The 26819-nt window shown below is 43.1% G+C and overlaps 1 protein-coding gene and 1 long non-coding RNA gene across 3 annotated transcripts in view; both read left to right on the forward strand.

Annotated features, from left to right (window-relative positions):
- Nucleotides 1-26819, forward strand: part of LOC144698139 (uncharacterized) — a 212690-nt gene that overhangs the window by 179414 nt on the left and 6457 nt on the right. The gene's annotated exons all lie outside the window — the stretch shown is intronic.
- LOC144698119 (uncharacterized) lies at nucleotides 9704-26808 on the forward strand. 2 transcript variants are annotated; one of them, XM_078570052.1, is made up of 4 exons: nucleotides 9704-10063; nucleotides 10826-10890; nucleotides 18714-18813; nucleotides 25532-26808. In XM_078570052.1, the coding sequence occupies exon 4, from the start codon at nucleotides 25630-25632 to the stop codon at nucleotides 26356-26358; it is 729 nt and encodes a 242-aa protein (XP_078426178.1). In that variant the 5' UTR covers nucleotides 9704-10063; nucleotides 10826-10890; nucleotides 18714-18813; nucleotides 25532-25629; the 3' UTR covers nucleotides 26359-26808. The 2 variants fall into 2 exon arrangements, with proteins under 2 accessions (XP_078426178.1, XP_078426179.1); XM_078570053.1 differs by lacking the exon at nucleotides 9704-10063 and having other exon boundaries at nucleotides 10751-10890; nucleotides 25532-26802.

Here is a 26819-nt window from a genome sequence, read left to right on the forward strand (position 1 = left end):
TGTATTTAAAAGGACAGTGTGTGGGAAGCACACATCAATTTCTAATGACTCTAGTGTTATGTGGGTAATATTTGTGTCGAAAGGATGGGGTGAATCTTGTAACAATCTTCCAGAGATTAACTGGGACTGAGGGGCAAGACTAAAGGTGAGCATTAGTGCACTGTACTTTACACTACTTAGTGACAAACCCTGTTGTGTTAAAGTTTACTAATTCACACTGGTGTAGCACTGAGTCAATTGCTCAGATAGATTTTTAATGTTAAGGATTATTTTTCCTGCAGGATTTTCTATTAAGCTTCCACCTGACCCACTGATGGTGTCAGACAGAATCTAGAACTGTCTCCTCAGTCGAATGGACTGCTGCAGAATCCTAATGGTATCCAATTAAAAATCTATCAACTGGTTAACAGGCACAACTGAAACCAGCTCAACACAAAATGGTGTGTGTGAGTGTGTGCGCGCACACACTCGAGGGTAGCAGTGGAAGGATGCTTTTCTGAATGGAGAGCTGTGACTAGTGGTGTTCCGCAGGGATCAGTGTTGGGACCTTTGCTGTTTGTAGTATACGTAAATGATTTGGAGGAAAATGTAACTGGGCTAATTAGTAAGTTTACAGACGACACGAAGGTTGGAGGAGTTGCGGATAGTGAAGAGGATTGTCAAAGGATACAACGGGATATAGATCGGTTGGAGACTTGGGCGGAGAAATGGCAGATGGAGTTTAATCCGGACAAATGCGAGGTAATGTATTTTGGAAGGTCTAATACAGGCAGGAATTATACAGTAAATGGCAGAACCCTTAAGTGCATCGACGGGCAGAGGGATCTGGGTGTACAGGTCCACAGGTCACTGAAAGTGGCAACGCAGGTGGATAAGGTAGTCAGGAAGGCATATGGCATGCTTGCCTTCACTGGCAGGGGTATTGAGTATAAAAGCTGGGAAGTCATGCTGCAGATGTATAGAACCTTGGTTAGGCCACACTGGAATATTGCGTGTAATTCTGGTCGCCACATTACCAGAAGGATATGGAGACATTGGAGAGGGTGCAGAGGAGGTTTACCAGGATGCTGCCTGGTCTGGAGGTTATTAGCTATGAGGAGAGGTTGGAGAAACTCGGATTGTTTTCACTAGAGCGACGGAGATTGAGGGGCGACTTGATAGAAGTTTACAAAATTATGAGTGGCATGGACAGAGTAGATAGTCAGAAGCTTTTTCCTAGGGTGGAAGAGTCAATTATTAGGGGACATAGATTTAAGGTGAGAGGAGAAAACTTTAGAGGAGATGTGCAGGGCAAGTTTTTTACGCAGAGGGTAGTGAGTGTCTGGAATTCGCTGCCAGAGGAGGTGGTGGAAGCAGGTATGATAGTGGTTTTTAAGAGGCAACTTGACAAATACATGAATAGGATGGGAATAGAGGGATACGGACCCCGGAAGTGCAAAATGTTTTAGTTGACAGACAATATGATTGGCGCAGGCTTGGAGGGCCGAAGGGCCTGTTCCTGTGCTGTCCTTTTCTTCTTTGTTCTTGTGTCTACGTGTCTGATTGTGAACGCATCATTCTTCACGTTTGCAATGTATTTCCTGAAGTAATTATCCCCAACAAGTATTTTAGTCCTTTATTTCCATTTATTCCCAATGTAATATCTTTGCAAATCTTTTCATAGCACTGACAATTATCTGGAACCCATTCTCTGGGGTGCTGCTGTTTAGAAAACAATCTCACACTGAGCATTCAATTACCAATATGAGCACATCTGTCCCCAAACTCACTTCACTTCTCGAGTCCGTATGATTCTTCTTCAGAGTGTATGGTCGTGTACAGTCATACGGACTCGAAACGTTAATTCTGTTTCTCTCTCCACAGATGCTGTCAGACCTGCTGAGTTTTTCCAACATTTTCTGTTTTTATTTCAGATTTTCAGCATCCACAATATTTTGCTTTTATTTCACTTAACCTCTCTCCTCTCTCTCTCAGACACTAAGTCACTTAATCTCTCTGTTTCAGAGAGCGCCTAAACTCACTTAATTTTTTTTCTCTCTCTCTGAGAAAGAACCTAACACACTTAACCTCATTTAGCCTCTCTTCTCTGTCTGAGGCAACGCTCAATGTACAGAGAGTCATTCCCCTCTCTGTTTCTCTCTCTCACTCTCAGACAGGCTTCGATTCACTTTAACTCTCCTATTTTCTGATAACTGTTTTCGGGCAAAATTATTTATTTTATATAATTTCCCCTTAGTTCTCCCAAGGATAACCATCAGCTCATTTCCCCCTTCAGTGAATATGTTTAAACCCCAAATAAGCTCATATGTTTAAATCTTTAAATTGGGAATGGAGGTGAATGTAATGCTGAGACTGGCAGCAATCTGTGTGGTTCTTTTTGATGCTGTCAGAGTGAGTTCACCCTCACAGGCAGGAAGACTGTTCTCGGAGATAACATGAAACTGACACCTGCTGTTTCATTCTCAGGAAACACAACTTCCTGTTTCTCTGCTGCTGGTTCCTAACCACACATCTCACTTCTGAGCAGAAAATAAATCCAGGGGCTACAGTCGGGTGAGAACATCTGTCAAGGCGGCCTATATCTGGCCACAGAGTCAGGGCAGAGTCACACAGATCACATTGCGGTGACACTTACAAATAAGCCTGTTGTTTCTGTTCAGAGTCTCCATTCCCGGACATATGTGGCCGTGTCTGTGGGTCAGTCACTGAGTTCCCTCTGCTCTCCATAGCCAGGAATTGATAGCTTGCTCCTTTCCATTTTATATCATTCTCTCACATCATTCTATATTACTTGCTTCCTCTATTTCCCAGCTTTATCTTTCACCACCTCATCTTTCTGTTTTTTTAAGTGTCTCAGTTTTTCTCTCAGTTTTTGTCTCTCCTTTCCTCTATATCTCTCTTGATGTCATTGTGTTCCTGTTTAGTTGAGATGTTCAATATCATGAAGGGTTTTTGACAGATTAAAGAAGAAAAAACGGCTAAAGGCAGAAAATGCTGCAAAAACTCAGCAGGTCTGGCAGCATCTGTGGACAGAGAAACAGATTTAAGGTTTCGAGTCCAATCTGACGCTTCTTTTGAGCGGGAAAAACAGGGGCTGTCCTTCTTAGATCAGAAAAGTTTAGGGGGAAATTTAATGGAGGTGTTCAAAATGAGGAAGGATTTGTAATAGTGTCGAAAGGGAGAAACTGTTTCCAGGAGCAGGAGGGTTTGTAACCAGAGGACTCAGAGATTTAAGATATTTGACAACAGAACCGGAAGGAGTGATGAGGAGAACATTTTTACGCAGTGATTTGATGTGACCTGGAATGCACATACTGACAGGGGGTTGGAAGCAGATATAAGAGCAACTTTCAAAGAGAATTGGATCAGTACTTGAAGAGGGAATAATTTGCAGAGTTATAGTGAATGGGACTAATTGGACGGTTCACTCATCTTTGTGACATTCTGAATTTTCCTCTCCTGAGGTTTTAACATTTGATCTTTTCAATCATAATGTGTCTCAAACAGAAGATTTAAAACATTAGTTTCTACGAGCTGTCAGATCTGTTTCCTGTGTGTCTGTGTAACTCGGGAACTACAGGCAAGGGTGAGAAGGAACCGATTCTTTTCAGTTCCTCTAACAGATGCACCATTGTCACCTCAGATACCAGAAATGTCTGGAGTTCCCCATGTCGTCATTGCCCTCCCCTTGGGTATAACAGCTCTCAGTCAGGTGGAGTCAGTCACACGTGTCTCTGTCATGACATTTCCACTCCTATTTTATCACACACCTCCCTGTGACACTCACCATAACACAGAAACCCAAATATCATTGCTTTCTTACACCTTGTCCTCCTATTACAATCGAATCTTTATTCGGCCTCTTGTCTCCCTTAATGTAAGATTACCTGTAGTTAAAGCCACCTCTGTTATTAAGAACTGGAATTGGCCTTTGTGATTATTTTTACACCAGACTCTAGTCGGCCTCGCGTGCTGCAGTCATAACTCCCTTCACAAACCCAAAGAGGAAGAGGTTGTTTTTTAATAAGTGGGCGGACACCTCAAACCTGCAATCATGTCCCAGAAATCCCTGCCTTGCTGGATGGAGCAACTGCCCAGAATTGTCCCGTCTGTCATTCCCTTCACTCCTTCTGAGTCCAAGAAAATAGCCAGCAAAAGAACAGAGACTCCCATTTATAATGACACCAGGTGCATCAGCTTAGATGATGTGGTTGGGTCTCTGGAGAGGGCTTGAACCCACATCCTTCTGATTCGGGGTGAGTGTGCCACCAATTAGTCAATGTTGACGTCAGTTCATATTCCAATAGACCGTGTCTGTGTTATTACACTCAACCCCATCCCATTCACATTGCATTGATCCTTGGCTCTGTTATTAGGGATTAGGCAACACAGTGATATCATATGATATCAATAGACCATGACTCGCTCGCACTGCTATATGAGACCCAATCTTTGGTTTTGGTGCACTAGGTACTGACTGTATTATCATCACATTGGATCCAATGATGAATTCACTAACACACTGCAACCTGACTCTTATTATGGGAACAAACACTGTATTTGTTACACTCAAAGTGAGCCAAACCTTTGCTGTTCTTCCTTTGGGCCCCATCTGCACTCTTACTGTATCAGACCGTGTGTGTCATTGTTACACTTATACTCTGCCACTGTTATTATTAGAAAATAACCTGCCTTTTATTTCAGTTCTGGTGTCCGACTTTATTATTATCATTGGAATCATTTTTCCTGCCAGTTTTCAACTGGAACCTGTTTCTGGTATTTGATTGTCACATTTCCATGTTTTTAACTTTATTATTTAGTCTCTATGTGAATTTCTTCATGTAAGTCACACTGCAATTCAGCCTTTGGTCTGAAAACTTGTTTCTTGAATAAAATACCATTATTATAGCTCACAGTATAGGATCATAAGCTCAGAATTACCACTTGGCAGGGTACAGGAGGGTAAACAGTGACTGGGATTGAACCCCACCATCACACAGCACCTTCACAAAAGAAAGGGAGAAAAATCTGAGTGTTGCATCCCTGTTGATGGGCCATATTCTACCACCTGAAGCATTCTGGGTAGCATCATCTGCCATTTTCTTCAGATGGTACAGGGGCTAAAGGAAGGTGTTCAGCTCATCATGTTTGTATCAGCTCATTAGTGTAGTTATCGAATTAGCCCCACTCCCCTGCTCTTTACTCCTAGACTTGGATATTTCTTCTCTTCAAGTATTTATTCAATTCTCCCAAGAATGTTGCTATTGAATCTGCTTGCAGCACCATTTCAGACAGTGCATTCCAGATCACAAAAACACACTGCTTAAAAAAGATGTTCTGAAATCTGTGTCCTCTGATTAGCTATTTTTCTGCTACTGGAGACCCTTCCTGTTTCTTTAGTTTGTCAAAGCCGTTCATGATTTTGAAAACTGCTATTGCATCTTTTTTCTTTCAGACTGCTGCAGTCCATGTGGTGTCAGTTCTGGGCATTTTAAGAGTCAACCATATTGCTGTGGGTCTGGAGTCATATGCAGGCCAGACCAGGTGAGGATGGCAGATTTTCTTCTCTAAAGGACATTAGTGAACCAGATGGGTTTCTATGACATTTGATAAGGACTTCATGGTCATCATGAGATTTGGTGGGTTTCGAACCCAGTCTCCACAGCATTTCCCTGGGTCTTTGGATTACTAGTCCAGTGATAATACCACGATGCCACCACCTCCATTTTTGACCCTTTGCTCCAAGGAAAACAATCCCAGTTTCTCCAGTCTCTCCATATAACTGAAGCCTCTTATCCTTGGTACCATTCTAGTAAATCACCTTCTCTAAGGCTTTGAAATCCTGTTTAAAGTGTGATGCCCAGAAATGAATATAGCACTCTAACTGAGGCCTAACAATTGGTTTATAAAATCAGTATTAACTCATTTAACATAAGCACACTCAAAATAAATTGTTGAAAATCTGCACTAAGATATCGCATGGAGGAGTTCACAGGAGGCTGTTAACTGCTGCTGCAATTGTGTAACCAACATTCGATCCGCAGATAAAGAAGATAACATTGTGGTTATCCATTGACAATCCCTCATGTCAGGGATGATTCTTTCTTGTCGATGACTGGGTGGAAGTGAGATGTCAGTGTTAGCTGTGGGTTCAGAAATGACTAATGAGCCCTATTTTAGCCTTGCAGGCTCTGCCAACAATGAGGACACGGGGGTTGTCAGCCAGTGGAGTTGGTGGTGGATTGTTGACACGAGCAGCTACCCTCTCTGTTTGTCTCTCTCAGTGGCTGCTCTTGTTGATTGAAACGTTTTTGGATGATGAATCACCATTTTGGAGGTGATTGGGAATCTGCTTCCCAAGTGTTTATGTTGATAGAGCAGAATGTCACGGAGGCCTTGAGACTGTCTTTGAAAAGTTTCCTTTGGCCCCATGTGAAGGGTCTCCCTGGTGTAGCTCTGAGTACAGCGCCTGTTTGTCAATCTGAATTCAAGCATTCTGATGACATGCCCAGACATAGTGGTTACATTACTGGATTAGTAATTGAGAGGGAATAATGATCTGGAGATGTGAGTTCAAATTCCATCACAACAGTTAGAGATTTTAAATTCAGTTAATTCAATAAATCTGGAATAAAAATCCACTATAAAAGCTGTTATCAGTGATTATGAAATGAATGCATTGTTACAAAAGTCAAAGTGGTCCCCTGACATCCTCGAGGAGCGGAAATCTGCCATCCCAGCCTCATCTGGTCTTCAGGTGACTCCAGACCAACAGCAATGTGCTTGACCCTTTGAAATGGTGCATTAGCCACTTGGTCATATCAAAACCGCTCAGAGAAAGTAAAATTCAATTGGATTGCAGTGGTTTGGGAAGGCAGGTCACCATCACATTCTCAAGGGCAATTAGGGATGGTAATAAATGCCCGCATTGCCAGTGACACCCACATCCTGTGATGAATGAAAAAAAAGGAGCTGCAGCCTGTTTCCAGGTTTCTCCGTGTTATTGGTGTGTGACAGCGGAACTAAAAATACACAACCAGGAATATCCATGAGACAACAATCTTGACAGTTTCTCACTGAAAGGATTCACTCAGTCACCCCATCTGCTGACTTCACATTTGACTGGAGGGATTGGATTCCGCGTCATTGTTGCTGTTTCCATAAAAGTTTGGGGGATTTGCAATTCACCATCAATTCTCTTTTTGGTGGATAATGGAGGTTCTGTGCACTTGGGCTTCTGTATAATTTGGTTGCTAATTTTATTGACTGCCCAATACTCGCCGCAATCTCCACATCGTTGCAAAAAAAGGAGTCACGATTTACCAATTAGGCCACTCAATGGCGGGGACTTTACCCAGCATCCCCCGCGGTGGGGAATGTCCCCTATCCCCACCACAGAAGAGCAGCGCGCAGGCGCAGTACCGCCCAGGGTTTGGAGCATGCGCTATAATTGCGATGCGGAGTCTTTTGTCTGTCTTGTCTTCAAACTGGTAAGGAAATGAAAACACGGAGGGAGCGATGGAAGCGGTGGGAGGACGGGGAGGGTTTCTAAACACCTCGTAAAGGCACCAAACCTCGAATAAGACCCTGAGATACTCCTGTTTGCAGCCCTGTTCTTTTTTCCAAACAAGTTCAAGTTAACGGCCGCCATTTTGGTTAAGCGGTGAGCAGAGCGCATGCGCGGACGTGCTGGTGACACAACAGGGAGTGGGCGGGGCTGCTGGGGGGAACTGTTCCCAACTGCGTCCCAGTTCCCGGCATTTGCTGTTAACTGGGCAACACATTTTTAAACAGCTTCACCCACTCCCAGGCTGCAGGTGATGTTTGCAGACTACAGGAGTCCATGGGCCATGTATATATTCATTGTGATAGGTTGCAGCCCCTGTATAATTACCTGAAGGTCTGCTCTTCAATGTCTGGTCACACTTCAGACACAGGCTCCAAATCGTTGTCTGCCCAGTGTGGAGGGGACTGGGTACATCTGAGAATCTTGTCCTGGAGCTGCTCTTCAGCGTGGTTACAACTTGTAGATCTAGGGTGGATGGGACTCGCTGGCTGCCGGTCACCTGTGGTCTTGCCTACACCCTGGTGGCCAGGGCCAGCGAGGATGCAGTATCCATCTGTATGGTTGATGCCTTCCACAAATAGTGGACACCTCAGATTGCAGAGTGTCTCATAGTCACTGCAATTAACATTGTGGTTTAATTGTGAAAATTCCATTTGCTTTTTTTGCCTTTTGGGGTTTCTTTTAGTTTGATTTAGATCACATGTTTGGAAGAAGAGAGAGAGAAAAAAATAGAAACTAGAATTGTCTGTTTTGAAGTTCTAACATGGACTGATTGCGATACTGACACTGTCAACTCTTTCTGCAGGATATTAGAAGGAGATGATTTGCACAGGAAACTAACCAAACATCACATCAAGACCTCTCAGTCAGTCGATTCATCAGGACCTGAATATCATCAGCCTTTGAATGTGGAAGGAGAAATGTTTCTCTGATCTGTCTGTGGGAAAAGATAACAAACATCAGTGTGACCAGAAAAGCACCGAGACACACACACACACCCGAGTGAGAGTGTTCCAGTGCACTTACTGTGGAAAGAGCTTTAACCAGTTACACAGCCTGAAAAAACATCACACCATTCACAGTGGGGAGAAACTGTCCATGTGTTCTGTGTGTGGACAAATTTGCAACAGATCTTCCAACCTGGAGAGACACAAGGACACCCACACCATTGAGAAACCGTGGAAATGTGGGGATTGTGGGAAGGGATTCAGTTTCCCATCCCAGCTGGAAACTCACCGACGCAGTCACACTGGGGAGAGACCGTTCACCTGCTCTGTGTGTGGAAAGGAATTCACTAAGTCATCCAGCCTGGGGTCACACCAGAGAGTTCACAGTGACGAGAGGCCTTTTAAATGCTTTTACTGTGGAGGTTGCTTTAAAACCTCTCCTGATCTAATTAAACACCAGCTTGTTCACACTGACAAGAGACCATTCAGTTGCTCTCACTGTGAGAAGAGATTCAGACAATCATCTCACCTTATTCAACATCAGCGAGTTCACACTGGGGAAAGGATATTCACCTGCTCCGTGTGTGGGAAGCGATTCACTCAGTCATCCAATCTCCAGACACACCAACGCACTCACAGTGGGGAGAAGCCGTTCACCTGCTCCGAATGTGGGAAGGGATTCAATCGACCATCCAACTTGTTGAGACACCAGCGAGTTCATGTGTGACTGCAGGGATTGGATGCTGCTGTTAATCACATGCTTTATTTATTTCTGCTGAAGGTAATAACTCCTATCACTGGGCCAGAGTTTAAAGTTCTTTGCTGGGCAGGTACTGTGTCGGGACTGCAGCAAGTAGGAGTTTCTGGAGAATATTGCGATCCTGGACCATCATATCTGCGGTGAGTGTCTGTAGCTCAGGAAACCTGGGCTCAGGATTATTGAGCTGCAGTCTGAGCTGCAGACATCAGGGCCGTCAGGGAGGGGGAGAGTCAGCTGGACACTTTCTTTCAGGAAGCAGTCACAACCTCAAGGTTCAGGAGAAATGTACAGTTAGTCAATGGTCAGGATATATCAGAATATGTCAAGAAAATCAGTTTTAGCATCTGTGGTCTTAATTTCTCTGGGTTAAGAGGAGAAAAACTGACATCTGGACTTCGTGTGTGTCAGTCAAGGCTCCTTTCCCTTCTTTAAGATGCTGGAACATTGATTCTGATGTTATCAGTGAAATTAACTGATCTGAGACATTGAAAGGATTCTCATTACAGCACATCAGGGATTTCAACCTAATTTCGACTTTGGGACAATCAGAACACTTGGTAACAGACAAGACACTGAAAGGCTTGAAGGGATGACTCTGAAGAAGAATCATATGGACTCGAAATGTTAACTTTTTTTTTACTCTCCACGGATGCTGTTAGACCTGCTGAGTTTTTCCAACATTTTATGGTTTTGTTGCCCTTGAACTGAGTCGTTTGTCACACCATTTCATAAGAAGTTAAGAGTCAACCACATTGCTGTGGGTCTGGAATCACATGTAGGCCAGATCAGGTAAGGACAGCAGGTTTCCTTCCCTAAAGGGCACTGGTGAACCAGATGGGTTTTTACAACAATGGTATCATGGTCATCTTTATTGAGATGAGCTTTTCAATTCCAGATTATTACTTGAATTCAAATTCCACGTGGGATTTGAACCTTGTTCCCCAGATCATTAGCTTGGATTCTGGATTACTAGTTTGGTGATATTTCCACTATGCCACCATATCCCCCTCCCTGCCCCATGCCACACACAAATGGATTATTGATTAATTTATTTCAAGTTTAATGAGAAAATGATTAGACCTACCCTGTACCTATATCTAACCCATTGGAAATCTGTGAAGTTATTGGATTCAAACAAACCCATTCGCTCCTCCTCAGCTCCACAGTGAGTGAGACAGGGAAAAGCAGAAAAGCAGCAATATTCCGCCCCACACTCTCCAATCGCCTGCTGCCAGCAGAAAGCGGCGACTGCAGCTTCAATCAGTGGGTTAGTGCCCATCCCTGGGACGAAAGATACTCCAACCCAGGTCAAACCTCCCAATACACCGAGCACCGGCTCAGGGAAATACGGGTAGATTATATCCCGGTCACTGAACCTCCAAGCAGCATTTACAGAATACCCGAGTGAGTGTGTCACAAATAAAAACAACTTTCTAAATATTTTCACTGCAAAACTCCTTCCTTTTTAAAAGTTGACTGTTGTGAATCTGAATATGAGCACCATGGGATTTGTGTTACCGACTGACTTGTTTTCCATTGTTTGTCCGACAGGTTTGCAACTCAATTTGTGTTGGAGATTGAAGAGAATCTGATCTCAAAATGAGGTCACAAAGCAGGTAAATATTAAATCCAGGAACAAATCCTGAAGAAAATGGATCACAGTGTTTGGAAGGAGATGCAACTAAGAAAGAGAAGCTGTGAATGATTGAATGGAAAGCATCAGCCCCTTGAACTTCTGGCTAGCACAGTCAGTAGTGCATGAGGCCTGTAACCTCAGGTTTGTGGGTTCAAGCCCCACTTTGGGTGCTGTTGCTTTTTCTTTAAACTTTGGTGCTTTCATGGGTGAACCTCAGCTCTCCATTCATCCACTGTGTCACTGTGCTCCAACTGAGTCTTTCTCCATCCTGCTTTGTCTTTATCACAGTTGCTGGTTTATGAAAGCAAACTTCCTCCACTTCACTGGAAATGCTAGAGACCAGTTTGTAGGTGCGGCCTAATTTACAATGAATGATGACACTTTAAAAGTGGCAAGTTTCACTCAAGCCCCGGGACCAACAAAACTGCTCAGAGTCACTGAGTTAGAATGGTCACTCCCTGGGTGCCCAATAGCAGTGGACCCATGTCAAGAATGATCTGATTCATAAGATTAAGGGAGAGAAATTAGCGAACTCCCACTGAAACCTTATTCACATCAAAAACAGTTGGGAAGAGGAAGCATTTCATAGGCTGGGTTTTATTTTCTTTGGAAAGCTGCTGGAATGGTTTGGCTGGGGGTGTCACTAGTTCTGGAACACAAGTCTTTGGAGATTTGATCTGATACGTTGGTTGTGAGATCGCTTACCTCTGGCTATCATAGGCTCCTTCCACTGTTTGGCAAGCAGTCCTGTGTTGTAGGTTCACCAAGCTGACATTCCGATATGGCTTGTGCTGCTCCTGACCTGCTGTCCTGCACTCTTCATTGAACCAGGCTTGATCGCCTGGTTTGATGTAATTGTGGAGTGAGGGATATGCTGGGCCATGAGTTTACAGACTGTGGTTGAATACAATTCTGCTGCTGCTGATGGCTCGCACTGCCTCATGGGTTCCCAGTCTTGAGTTGCTAGATCTCTTCTGAATCTATCCCATTTAGCACAGTGGCAGTGCCACACAACATGATGGAGAGAATTGTCAATGTGAAGGTGGGACTCTGACTCCACAAGGGCCTTGTGGGGTCATTCCTATCAATACTATCGTGGACAGATGCATCTGTGACAGGTAGAATGGTGAGAATAAGTTCAAGGATTTTCCCTCTTGTTGGTTCCCTCACCAGTTGTCACAGCCCCAGTCTGATAGAGCTGGAGGCAGCAGGTTATTAAACCCTGGAGGAACTGCCAGACCCAGGTATAAATTAGTGTTCTTCTACTGCATGGCGTGTTGCTGTTTCGAAACACCTTCAAATCACAGTTGTATTCTGAGGACAAGGAAAGGCTATGATAGAGGAATCCACACAGACATTCCTCTTTTCCCCCCACCCTCCAATTTCACACTGACACATCTTACTCCTCCTTCCCTCTAACTTCATGCTATCACTTTCCTGCTCTCACCACGGTTCCAGCTCCTGCCATTTCAGTGCCTCCACCATTACTTATTGCCTTGTTGATATGTTTGAAGTGACTGAGTGTTTTTGCACATTATGGGAAGCAATTCCTGGACACAGTGCGGAGCTGTGTTTAATCACTTGATACAACAACAACAGGATGCAGATGTGAGGAGCTTCAAATGGCAGGGAGAGGCCAGGAGCTGCGCTGAGGGGGCTGGGGGATGATGGGGAGTGGGAGTTCTTGTTGCTGGTGAGGACCAACTGGCAATTGTGCTTCATCTATGTGGACTCGACACCCATGCTCATGGCCATGAACTTTGGGACAATTTTTGCGCTTCCTTGGTTTCGATTAAAAAAAAACATTTTCCCATATAAACCTAATGTGATGGTTAATGTTTCAAATGGGACTCACTAAGAAGGAATACATCTTGCATGAATTGTACTCAATAATCAATCCCCACCCCCCAAAATAGTGTTAAATATCAGGCTGCATGACATATTTCACATCGTTACCAGCTTTTGTAACAAAATCTGAATAGTTGGGTGGACACAGATGGGAAGTGGATTATGAAAAAAGATATTGAAGACAACAGTGATTAAAAACAGAAGTGAGAAAAAACAATGGGGTCAGATGAATGCTGGAGCTGTAGAAAAAAAATTGAGAAACGAACACTGGTTATTAAGGTTTTTGAATAAATTAGTCTGGGAGACAACCAGCTTCAAGACATTTGATTAAAGTAAATGTATGTGATGGAACAAATATGAAATGCGCAGCTATTCCCTATGTGTTATATTCACAGCAGATCTACCAAAGCACAGATCATACTGAGCCAGATTATCTGCTGTTTTACAACCATAGGAATGTTATACAATGTGATGAACCATTTAACAGAGACACGGATTTATGTTGCTAAAATGTGTGCGTTTCCATTTTTATTGTATGGAAATTGTGTTTTTGTAAAGGTGTTATATAAATGCAGATTTTTGTTGTTGTTGACTGTTTGGAGTGATTCCATTGCCATTTGAGATGGAAACTCTTGTGTAGTTGCACCAGGGGGAGGATTTTCAGAGCTGACAGGACATGGCAGCAAAGCCACATTGTGACAGACCATTCAGATAATTTACATGTGTGAAAGGATTGACTGAATTTTCCCACCTGGTGGAGAGAGGCTTTTTAAACGTTGTGTTTGTGGGCAGCGATTCAGTTGTTCTTCCCGCCTGCTGGGGCACCAGTAAGTTCATATGTGACTGTAGGGGTTGGATTCTGCTGTTATTGCTGCTCTTTGGAGATTCTCTATTTTCCACTAAATCCCATTCTCCTTTCTGCTAGATAATGGAAGGTCCGCGCAGTTGGGTTTCAGAATCACAGAATCTCTCAGTGCAGAAGAGACCCTTCGGCCCATCGAGTCTGCACCGACATGTGAGAAACACCTGACCTACCTACCTAATCCCATTTACCAGCACTTGGCCCATAGCCTTGAATGTTATGATGTGCCAAGTGTTCATCCAGGTACTTTTTAAAGGATGTGAGGCAACCTCCACCACCCTCCCAGGCAGCGCATTCCAGACCGTCACCACCCTCTGGGTAAAAAAATTTTTCTTCACATCCCCCCTAAACCTCCTGCCCCTCACCTTGAACTTATGCCCCCTTGTGACTAACCCTTCAACTAAGGGGAACAGCTGCTCCCTATCCACCCTGTCCATGTCCCTCATAATCTTGTACACCTTGATCAGGTCACCCCTCAGGCTTCTCTGCTCCAACGAAAACAACACAAGTCTATCCAACCTCTCTTCATAACTTAAAATACCAGGGCAACATCCTGGTGAATCTCCTCTGCACCCCCTCTAGTGCAATCATATCCTTCCTCTAATGTGGCGACCAAAACTGCACACAGTACTCCAGCTGTGGCCTCACCAAGGTTCTATACAACTCCAACATGATCTCCCTACTTTTGTAACCTATGCCTCGATTGATAAAGGCAAGTGTCCCAAATGCCTTTTTCACCACCACGCTAACATGCCCCTCCGCCCTCAGAGATCCATGGACACACACGCCAAGGTCCCTTTGTTCTTCAGAACTTCCAATGTCATGCTATTCATTGAATACTTTCTTGTCAAATTACTCCTTCCAAAGTGTATCACCTCACACTTTTCAGGGTTAAATTTCATCTGCCACTTATCTGCCCATTTGACCATCCCGTCTATTTCTTCCTGTAGCCCAAGACATTCAACCTCACTGTTGACCACCCGGCCAATCTTTGTGTCATCCGCAAACTTACTAATCCTACCCCCTACATAGTCATCTATGTCGTTTATATAAATGACGAATAATAGGGGACCAAGCACAGATCCCTGTGGTACGCCACTGGACACTGGCTTCCAGTCACTAAAGCATCCTTCTGTCATCACCCTCTGCTTCCTACAAGCCAAAACCTTGTCAAAGGCTTTGCTGAAATCCATATAAACTACATCAACTGCACTACCCTCATCTGCACACTTGGTCACCTCTTCAAAAAATTCAATCAAATTTGTTAGGCATGACCTCCCTCTGACAAAGCTATGCTGACTAACCCTGATCAAACCTTGCCTATCCAAGTGGCGAAAGATTCTCTCCTTCAGAATTTTCTGCAATAGTTTCAATATAATATAACGATATAATTTGTTTCCTACGTTTATTATTTGATCTTCCTGCCCCAGTCTCCGTACCACACCAGGAAAACAAATCGCGATACAATAATTTGTACTTTCAATGGCGACGCCTTCACCCATCATCCCCCGCGGTGGGCAATATCCCCTAGCCACATCACAGGACAGCAGTACGCAGGCGCAGTGGGGAAAACTTTGGAGCATGCGCATAGCGAGAAATGGCGATGGAGAGACGGTTATTTGTAGGATCCGGATCGGTAAGGGGAAAAGTAGGGGGACAGAGGAAGCGATGGATCCGGTGGGTAGGCCGAAAGGGTTCGTAAACATGTTGCGTAATCCGCAAAACCCCGAAAAAGACCTTAGCGTTCCCACTTTTGCACGGAGCCAGGACGGCAGTTTTGTTCCGATTCTAGCCCCGAGGTAACGGCCGCCATCTTTATTGTGGGCGGGGCGCATGCGCGGCCGCCATCTTTATTGTGGGCATTTTTTGAAAGGTTCCCAATGACAGACTGAGGACAATTGTCCATCAAGCTGCTTCACACTTTGAGTTACAATGTGTAATTGATGAGGCAAATCAACGATATATGTCCAAGGCAGTGACAATAATTATGCTTTTAGCATAACAAAATTTTCCAAGGCATTTCACATAAATATTACAAAGTAACGTTTGACACTGAGCCACATGAGCCATATTAGGGCAGGTGACCAAAAGCTTTGTCAAAGAGGTAGGTTTTAAGGAGTATTTTAAAGAAGAAGAGTGAGGCGTAAAGCTGTGGCCTAGGTAACTGAAGGAACAGTCACTGATGGTGGAGCGATTAAAATCGGGAATGCTCAAGTGGCTGGAATTAGATCAGTGTAGAGATCCTGGCGAGGGGGCGGCGAGGGCTGTGGCTGGAGGAGAATACAGAGATCGGGATCATCACAACCATGGAGGAAAATATGAGAATTTTAAAGTTTTGGTGCTTTTAAAATGAGAGCCTTTGTCGATCAGTGAGCACAGGGGTGATGTGTAAACAAGACTGACTGTGAGTAAGCACATGGATAGCAGAGTTTTGGATGACCTCAAGATTCTGGGGGTGGGAGGATGGAGTTGAATGTTGGAGGCCGGTTGGGTATGCATTAGGATAATTTAGACTACAGGTAACAAATGAATGGATGACGCTTTCAACAGCAGATAAACTGAGACTAGGGCGGAGTCGGGTGATGTTACTGAGACGCAAATAGGCGGTCTTGGTGTTGATGCGGATATGTGGCTGTAAGCTCATCTCGCGATTCTGAACAGTGTGATTCAGCCTCAGGCAGTTGCCAAGGAGAGGGAGAGAGTCAGTGGTTAGGGAGTGGAATTTGTAGTAGGCACTGAAGGCAATAATGTGAGCATTGGTAGCTCAGCCAGCATTTATTGCCTATCCCTAATTGCCCTTGAGAAGGTGGTGGTGAGCTGCCTTCTTGAACTGCTGCAGTCCATGTGGTGTAGGTACACCCACAGTGCTGTTAGGAAGGGAGTTCCAGGATTTTGACCCAGTGGCAGGGAAGGAATATTTAAATGGAGGAGATTTCTGCTCATCCAGTGCTGGATGTCAGACAAATCTGCACGGTGTGAGACTCGGACTTTTTAAAATTCATTTATGGGCGTTGCAGGCTGGGCCACATTTATTGCCCATCCCTAATTGCCCTTGAGAAAGTGGGAGTGAGCCATCTTCTTGAACCGCTGCAGTACCTGGAGGGAAGCTTGGAGGTGATGGTGTTCACATACACCTGCTCCCCTCATCCTTTTAGTTAGTGGAGGTTGAGGATTTGGGAGATTCTGTCGAAGTTCTAGTCGAGCTGTAGATATATAAAATCCCTCTCTTTCACTCTCTGCCTCCTCTTTGTCTTGGTGGCAGGTTTCCTTCCCTGAAGGACATTAGTGAACCAGTTGAGTTGTTATGACAATCCAGCAGCTTTCATGGTCACTTTTGCTAGTGTCAGCTCCACAAATTACCAGATTCATTTATCTCAATTTCACAACTTGCCTTTGTGTTTTTGTGGGTTCTCTCTCACTCCCATTTTTTCTGTTTTAAATCAACTTCACAGAGTATTAGAGGGGGAGGATTTGCAGTTGGGAAACTCAAAGCAAGTATCACATCAGGATCTGATGGAGTCGCTCAATTTATCGTAACCTGAATGTCATCAGATTTTGAACGTGGAAGGAAAAAGCACCGTTTACAGTGGGGACAAACAGTGGAAATGTGGGAAATGTGAGGAGAGGTTCAGTTACCCGTCTGAGCTGGAAGCTCATCGACGCATTCACACTGGGGAGAGGCCGTTCACCTGCTCCGAATTTGGAAAGGGATTCACTCGGCTATCCGACCTGCTGACACATCAGTGAATTCACACTGGGGAGAGACCTTTCAAATGTCCAGACTGTGGGAAATACTACAGAAGTTCTGGGGACCTGATGTACCATCAATGTCTTCAAACTGTTGAGAGACCGTTCAGGTGCTCTCACTGTGGTACTGGGTTCAGGGGATCGTTTCAACTCATTGTACACCAGCGAATTAAGTAGTGAGAGGCCATTCACCTGCTATGTGTGTGTGGGAAGAGATTCACTCCATTGTCTCATGTGCTGAGACATGAGAGAGTTCATACTGGGGAGAGACCTTTTAAATGTCCAGACTGTGAGAAGTGCTATAAAAGCTCTGGGGAACTGATGTCCCATCAACGTGTTCACACTGATGAGAGACCATTCAGGTGCTCTCACTGCGGGACTGGGTTCATTCGATTGTCTGAACTAACCGCACACCAGCGAATTCACACTGGTGAGAGGCCGTTCAGGTGCTCCCACTGTGGGACTGGATTGAAGCACTCATCTCAACTCACTTTATCTACCTCATGTAAACCTGTCATAAACTTGTACCTCTCTATAAATCTCCCCTCAATCTCGTTTGCTCCAAGGAGAACAACCCCAGTTTCTCCAACCTAACCTTGCAACTAAAATTCCTCATCCCTGGAACCATCCTAGTAAACCTCCTCTGCACTCTCTCAAGGACCCTCACATCCTTCATAATGTGTGGTGACCACTGGTTTGTACAGACCCAGATGTTCTGTGTTCGTGTCTGTGATGTCATCACACACTGACAATTGCTCAGTGACATCACCCCGCTCCCCGGGTATTTCCTCAACTGGGAGATTTTTTTCTGACTCCAGTGCTTCTGATATCTTTTCAGCTGCAGGCTCCAGCAGAAGATTTTAAAATTGAAAACCGAAATTGTTCACTTGTCGGCTTAGTTAACCATTCATCTAGAATTTAGAGCTTTTAGTGCTGTGCTGTGTTGTCTGTAAGGGGTTCCATGGCTCTTGGACTGGTGGATCTAATCCATGTCCTTCCACTGCCCTGTTTCACCTCTGCCCTCCCTGATCACCTCTTTGCTGTTGTCTAACTTCCTCTGTCTCTGGGTGTGTTTGAGCTGTGTTTAGTATTTTACTGTTACTTCTGCAACCGTGTCTAAATGAGGTTTCCACCATTGTTCATCCCTCGACCTTGTGCTGCCGACTTACCAGTTTTATCTTCCTGCAGCATCTTACAGTCAGGAATTGTTTTTCCGGTGCGATTGTACATTTCTCTCATGTTTCAGAACTTATATTAACCATCAAATTCTGCATCATTGTAATTCCGTGTAATTTATTTTGCACAACCTGAAATGTTAACCTTGTTTCTCTCTTCATACATTCCAGCAGATATTACCAATCCCCAGTTACCTGTGGAGATGATGATGTTTGACCTTCTTGAACCGCTGCAGTCCGTGTGGTGAAGGTGCTCCCACAGTGCTCTTAGGTAAGGAGTTACAGGTTATTCACCAGTGATGATGAAGGAACGGTGATATATGTCCAAATCAATGACAAAAGTGTGATATAAATACAAATTAATGTAATAAAATATTCCAAGACATTTCACAGAAATGTTACACAGCAAAATTTGACAATGAGCCTCATGAGCAGACATGAATTCAGGTGACCAAACGTTTGTTCAGAGGTAGGTTTTAAGGAGCACCTTAAAGGAGGAAACTGAGATAGGGAGTTGGAGAGGTTTAAGGAGGAATTTAAAACCCTTGTGGTCTTGGCAACTGAAACAGCGGCCACCAGTGGTGGGGTGATTAATATCAGGAATATTAAAGAGGCCAACGGTAGATAAACAAATGTTTCAGGGGGTTCTGTGGGTGGAGGAGATTACAGAGATAGGGATGATCGATCGCAGCCAGGGAGGAAATCCATTGAGTGGAGGGTTGTGTGGGTATTATGACACAGCCAATGGTAAATGCTGAGATGTTCAAATCCCGGAAGGAAACTTGAAACAACTGTCATAGCCCATTTTTGCAATTTGTGTGTTTCGAGATGCAGGCTTTGAATTCAGTAGAAGACCACTGAGTCTCAGGTTTTTTATAAAACTAAATTAGACATTTATTAACACAAGAAAGATTGTAAGCACATACATATGTCTACAAAATTACTGCTATAAAAACTACAAAAATCCCCTAATTAACCTGACTCTCAGTTACACCTCACTTAAGGCAACAGTAAAACACAGATTTAAACAAGCAATGGGCCTAGTGCTGGAAAATGGGATTAGAATAATTAGGTACTTGTTTGACTGGCGCAGACTCAATGGGCCGAAGGGCCTTTTTCTCTGCTGTAGACCTCTATGACCCCTGGCAAAGCACTCCCTGGACAGTCACATTCAAAATGAGTTTTTTCAGCACTGGGCTCTTGCATACGGACTTGATGGAGGCTTTAGATCTTAGAATCCCTCTCCTTTTACCAACAGCCTTCTCTTCCTTTATACATATTTTCCTCTTTAAATGCAAATTTTCATTGTCACTAGCTTTTTTAAAATGTTTAATCTTCTGTCAATAAGACTCTTTCATAATACCCACTTTGCTAGTAAGCTTTGAAAAAATAAGCATATTGTTTCTGAGTTACACCTGGTTAGGTGTAATATTTCACTCACTCTTTTGAATGGTCTATTTAAAAATGCAAATTGGCCCTTTTACATCTCACTTTCTATTTCTCTATGTTTATCTAATTACCATTTCAAATCTACTTCTCTCCTATACATCAAAGCCTCTAGACCAGCTGGTTTTAATCCAATTAAGACACACATACATAGATACAGACACCACTAAACTCTATTTTTAAAAATTTTCAATAACATTATGGGCATTATTATATCTTCTTGACATCCCCCTCCTTATCAAAAATGAACTCCCATAATTCTAAAAGACAGCTTTTTTATTAACCCAACTTACACTATCTCCTATACTTAACTATATACTTACACTATTACATTACCAGTTGCATTCATTAACATAATATATATGCAAATCCTTGGTATCAGCAGAAATCATTCCAGTTCAGTGTCCAGGTGTTAAAATGTCCAATATTCCCTTTATGTTTCAAACACTTGATAATGCATCTGCAATCAGATTCTCTCACCTAGTGACATGTATTATCTGTAGATTAAATGGTTGCGTTAATAAACTCCACCTGAATAGCCTGGCACTTTTGTCTTGAAATTTGTCCCGAAACTTGACTTTCACATTCTTTGGAGCCACCTTACCATGTCCAATAGTATGGTCTAGATATGTACCTTGCACTTTTTCAAATTCACTTCTAGTCAAGCTCATCACCAAATTAGCTTCTTGTAATCGAGTAAATAACTCTTCCAGATGCTGTAACTGCTCCTCCCGTGTCTGACTGAAAACTATTAAGTCATCAATATAAACCGCACAATTGCTTAGACCTGCAAATACATTTTTTTGTCAGTATTTGAAATGTCACAGGTGCATTCTTCATGCCACTGGCATGACTTTAAACTGATATAGTCCATTTGGCGTCACAAAAGCCGATATCTCCTTTGCTCTCTCCGAAAGCGGTACTTGCCAATATCCTTTTAGCAAGTCAATCTTTGTGATAAATTTTGATTGTCCCACTTTCTCAATACAACCCTCTAACCTTAGGATATGAATCTGCTTTTGTCACCGTATTCTCCTTTCGATAGTCCACACACAGTCTCTGTGTTCCATCCAGTTTCGGTACCAGTACTATAGGCGAGCTCCAGTTACTGCAACTAGACTCAATGATATCATTTTGAAGCATGAAGTCAATTTCTTTCTGTACTTGTAATAACTTTGCCAGATTTAATCTATAAGGATGTTGCCTCCTCGAAGATGAAACTTCTACAGAGACATCATATATGGCTAAATCTATCCTCCCCAACTTATTTCCACAAATAGCTTTTTATGACTGCAATAGCTTTTCCAAATCATTTTGACACTTGTCTGGAAGGGAACTCAATATTACGTTTAAGCTTTCAAGTTCCCCATAGTATCCAATTTGACTAGAGGAAAATCAATGTCAGTGTTCTGCATTCCTACCTCTTTCTCATCATTTACCACCACGAATACCTCTTTTTGTTTCTCTTCCCTGTCAAAGTACTTTTTAAGCATATTTACATGACTCACCATCTGCTTTCTTCTATCTGGAGCATTTGTTGAATAATTAATTCACTCAATTTCTTTTCAATCCTGTAAGGCCCACTAAACCTTGCCTTTAACAAGTCACTCAGTACTTGTAACAGAACTAACACTTTGTCTCCGGCAATAAAATTCTGAGCTGTAGTCTTCCTGTGTGAATAACATTCTGGGATACATTTTGCCTCTGTTTCTGAGAAAGCTGTCTGATATAACTATTTTAATTGCAAATCTTTTGCTGCAACTCAATTAATTGCCTTGAGTTAAACACTTCAGTTGAACTGTCCTCTGCTGTGTCTTTACGAACAATGTTATCAAACACAGTGCCTGCTCATTGTATTTCAATACCTTCTTCATGCCTTTGAACTGCTTATCCTTTTTGTTTCTCTTGCTTCAACCTGTGTGCCTGTGAATTCGTTATCACACAACCTGGAAACAATCCAGGATGCTCCCCTTGTAACACCTCTATTGAAAACACTTCTGCAGGCTGCTGACCTACCATTGGCATCACCCACATTTGTGATCCAGCTATATCATTACCCAGAATAAATTGAACCCCTGCAATGGGCAATTTTTCCACCACCCCAACAGTCACTTCGTCAGTTTTCCACTTACTCTTCAAATTTATCTTCCACAATGGAATAGGTTTAGCATCTCCATGAACCCCAATTATTATCACCTGTTCCTGCAATACTTCGTCTGCACAACAACTATCACTATCCCACAACATTAAGGATTGACTAGCCCCGTGTCTCTTAAAATTTAACATCTTTACCTACTCCACCCTTTACACATGGAAAGACTTTCCCTTCAGACACAAAGTCTTTAAACATTTCTGCAACCTGCTCCTCAGAATTCTCTTAGGTAAGCTCAACACATTCCCACTTCTTTACCTATCACTGATTCTCCCTGTTTTACTTGTACACAAACCACTGGTTTATCCTGTGCCTGAGCCTCAGAACACACAGTACTTTTACTTCCAAAACTTTCCTGCACCTGAATGATTCCAACAAATTCTGCAATTTCCAACATACTGACTTTGTGTGTCCTTCTTTATTACAATGAAAACACCTCAACTTTCAAATGTCACTTCTACCCTCAACACCTTCCTTTTTATTCTGAGAAAAAACTTCCTGGGAATTTCCAGCTACTCCTCTTCCCTGACTACCCATCTTCTTTTCACCTTCCCACTTTTTATCCGTTTCCAATTTGAAAGGGTGACAAAAAAAGGTTTAGCTCTGTGAACTAACTCACAATCATCAGCTGTCTCTGCTGCTTGTCTTACCGTTTGAACCCTCTGTTCCTCCACATTTGTTCTCACTACCAAAGGGATTGAATCTTTAAATTCTTCCAAAATAATTACTTCTCTAAGCACTGCATATGTTGTCTCTATTTTTAATGCCCGTATCCACTGTTCAAAATTACTTTGTTTTACTCTTTCAAATTCGATATGTTTGCCCACGCTGTTTTCTCATATTCCTAAATTTCTGCCTGTATGCCTCAGGAACCAACTCATATGCACTCAAAATAGCCTTTTTTACCACATCATAATTCACCGACATTTTTGATAACGAAGCATATACCTCATGTGTTCTACACACCAACCTGGATTGTAACAGCAATGTCCACTTCTCCTTGACCATTTCACCAGTTTAGCTATCTTCTCAAATGAAATAAAGAATGCTTCAATATCTTTTTCCTCAAACTTTGGAAGAACTTGTACAATTTAAACATCTCCCCACCGGGTTTTAGGTTACAGGTTTTTTCCTCATCAGAATCTGAGGTCTCTTTTTTTAACTTCCAGCCTTTTAAGCCGATATTCTCTGTCTCTTTCCTTAGTTCACTCTTTCATTGCTAACTTTTCCCTCTGGAGATCAAGTTTTTGCATTTCTATTTCTTTTTGAAATAATCTGTCTTTTTCCCTTTCTTTTTCTGCTGCCTCTAGTTCCAGTTTTTTATTCATGTCCTTTGCTTGTTCAAGTTCAAGGTTCTTCAGTTCAAACTGAAGTTGCACCACCTCTATCTGTGACTCACTGATGCCAGGTGTCACTTCCAACTTCAAATGCTGTGCTATCACTTCAACTATATCTGCTTTCCTAGCCCCCACCGGTAACCCCAATTGCAAGTTATCCACCAACTCTGTTAACTTATTCTTGGATACTTTCTGTAACCCTGTCAGAGTTATATCTTCTACTTCCATAAAGATTTAGCCATGGATACAGGCATTTTTGCAGTCTCATCACTTCAAAAATACCTCACACCCATTCCTGAATTCAAAGTGCTTCTCGTACTCGTAATCTAAAAATCACCAATCAAAAAAATCAAGGAATTACAAATATATCCCTCAAAGAGCCCCCAATTATTATGACACAGCCAATGGTAAATGCTGAGTTGTTCAAATCCCAGAGGGAAACTTGAAACAACTGCCATAACCCATTTATGCAATTTGTATGTTTCGAGATGCAGTCTTTGAATTCAGTAGTGATAAGACCACAGAGTCTCAAGAGGTTTTTTATAAAACTAAATTAAACATTTAATAATACAAGAAAGATTGTAAGCACATACATATGTCTACAAAATTACTACTATAATAACTACAAAAATCCCCTAATTAATCTGATTGTCAGTTACACCCCAGTTTAGGCAACAGTAAAACAGATTTAAACAGATCCCTGGCAAAGCACTCCCTGGACAGTCACATTCAATATGAGTTTCTTTCAGCACTGGGTCCTTGCAGACAGGCTTAGAGGCTGGAGGCTTTAGATCTTAGAATCCCTCCTCCTTTTACCAACAGCCTTCTCTTCCTTTATATATATTTTCCTCTTTGAGTGCAAATTTGCATTGTCACTCGGTTTTTTTTAACTTTAAACCTACTAACAATAAAACCCTTTCATAATACTCACTTTACTCGTAAGCTTTGAAAAAAATAAAGACATTGTTTCTGAGCTTCACCTAGTTAGGTGTAATATTTCACCTCTTTTGAAAGGTCTACTTAAGAACGCAAATTGGCCCCTTTACGTCTCACCTTCTATGTTTATCTAATTACCATTTCAAACCAATTTATCTTCTCTACATCAAAGCCTCTAGACCAGCTGGCTTTAGTCCAATTAAGACACACACACTTAGACACAGACACCACTAAACTCTATTTTTTAAAGAATTTCCAATAACATTATAGGCATTATTATACCATCTTGACAGCGGGTGGAGTTGACTACAGAGATAGGGATGATCGCAGCCAGGGAGGAAAACAAGGATGAGAATTTTTAAGTTTTGCTGCTTCTTAACCGGGAACCTTTGAAGATCAATGAGCAAAGGGGTGAACGGTGAACAAGACTTGATGCGAGTAAACACACGGGCAGCAGAGTTTTGGATGACCTCAAGATCACAGGGAGGTTGAATGTTGGAAGCCGGCCAGGACTGTGTTAGGATTGTTAAGTCTAGAGGTAACAAAGGAATGGATGATGGTTTCAGCAGAGGATGAGCTGAGACGAGGGTGGAGTTGGACGATGTTACTGAGGTGGAAATTGGCGGTCTTGGTGATGATGTGGATGTGCTTGGAAGCTCATCTTTGGGTGAAATATTTTTCCATGGTTGTGAACAGCCTGGTTCAGCCTCAGGCAGTTACCAGGAAGAGGGATGGAGCCGGTGGCTGGGAATGGAGTTTGTAGTGGGGACTGAAGAAAACGGCTTCAGTCTTCCCAATACTTAAATGGAGAAAATTTCAGCTTATCCAGCACTGGATGTCGTACAAGTCAGGACGGTGTGTGACTTGGAGGGGAACTTGGAGGTGATGGTTTTCACATACACCAGCTACCCTGGTCCTTCTCGGTGGTGGAGGTTGAGGGTTTTGGACATTCCCACACAGTTCTGATCAAGCTGTATATGTATATAAAATCTCTCTCCTTTACCCCCTGTTTTCTTTCTTTATTTCTCTCTTGCTCTCTTTTCATTCAGTTCTATTTCCCAACCTGCCTTTGTGTTTTTGTGGGTTCCCTCTCACTCCATTTTTCGGTTTTAAATCAGTTTCACAGGATATTAGAAGGGGAGGATTTGCAGTCAGAAAACAGCATCTGAAGAAGTCGCCCAATACATTGTAACCTGAACAGCATAGCATTTTGAACATGGAAGGAAAAAGCACTGTTCAAATTGGAGAGAAACCATGGAAATGTGGGGACTGTGAGGAGAGATTCAGTTACCCGTGTCAGCTGGAAACTCATCGACGCACTCACACTGGGGAAAGACCGTTCACCTGCTCCGTGTGTGGGAAGGGATTCTCTCGATCATCCCAGCTGATTACACACCAGCGAATTCACACCGGGGGGAAACCATTCACCTGCTCTGAGTGTGGGAAGGGATTCACTCAGTTATCCAACCTGCTGAGGCACCAGCGAGTTCACACTGGGGAGAGACCTTTTAAATGCCCAGATTGTGGGAAATGCTATAAAAGTTCATGGGAACTAATGCTCCATCAATGTGTTCACACTGACGAGAGACCATTTAGGTGCTCTCACTGTGGGACTGGGTTCAAGCGATCATCTCACCTCACTGTACACCAGCGAATTCACACTGGCGAGAAACTGTTCACCTGCTACATGTGTGGGAAAGGATTTACTTGTTCAGCCAGCCTGCTGAGACACCAGCGAGTTCACACGGGAGAGAGACCTTTCACCTGCTACATGTGTGGGAAGGGATTCACACAGTTATCCCATGTGCTGACACACCAGCGAGTTCACACGGGAGAGAGACCTTTCACCTGCTACATGTGTGGGAAAGGATTCACTCAGTTATCCCACGTGCTGACACACCAGCGAGTTCATGCTGGGGAGAGACCTTTTAAATGCCCAGACTGAGGGAAGTGCTTTAAATGTTCCAGGGACCTGATGTCCCATCAATGTGTTCACACAGTCGAGAGACTGTTCAGGTGTCCTCACTGCAGGACTGGGTTCAAGCGATCATCTCAACTCAATGTGCACCAGCGAGTACACACTGAGAGAGGCCATTCACCTGCTACTTGTGAGGGAAGGGATTCGGTCAGTTATCCCACGTGCTGAGATACAAGAGAGCTCACACTGAGAGAGGCCATATACCTGCTCCGAGTCTAAGAAGACATTCACTTGGTCATGGACTCTGCTGAGTCACCATCAAGTTTACAAGTGACGACAGTAATTGGATTTTTCTGGTAATCACATCCAGGACTGAACCATGTTCATTGGGGTCTGTTTCTACTGATATTAATAAACTCCAGGCCAGTTAGAGGTGTTAATGTTCTGGATATAATAAAAATAAAGCAGCTTTGTGTGAAACACACAGT

The sequence above is a fragment of the Cetorhinus maximus genome, chromosome 23 (assembly GCF_964194155.1).
Source record: "Cetorhinus maximus chromosome 23, sCetMax3.hap1.1, whole genome shotgun sequence".
NCBI classification, from domain to species: Eukaryota; Metazoa; Chordata; class Chondrichthyes; order Lamniformes; family Cetorhinidae; genus Cetorhinus; species Cetorhinus maximus.

Coding starts and splice junctions, on each gene's coding strand:
- LOC144698119 (XM_078570052.1), top strand. CDS start 25,630: ATGGAAGGAAAAAGCACTGTTCAAATTGGAGAGAAACCATGGAAATGT.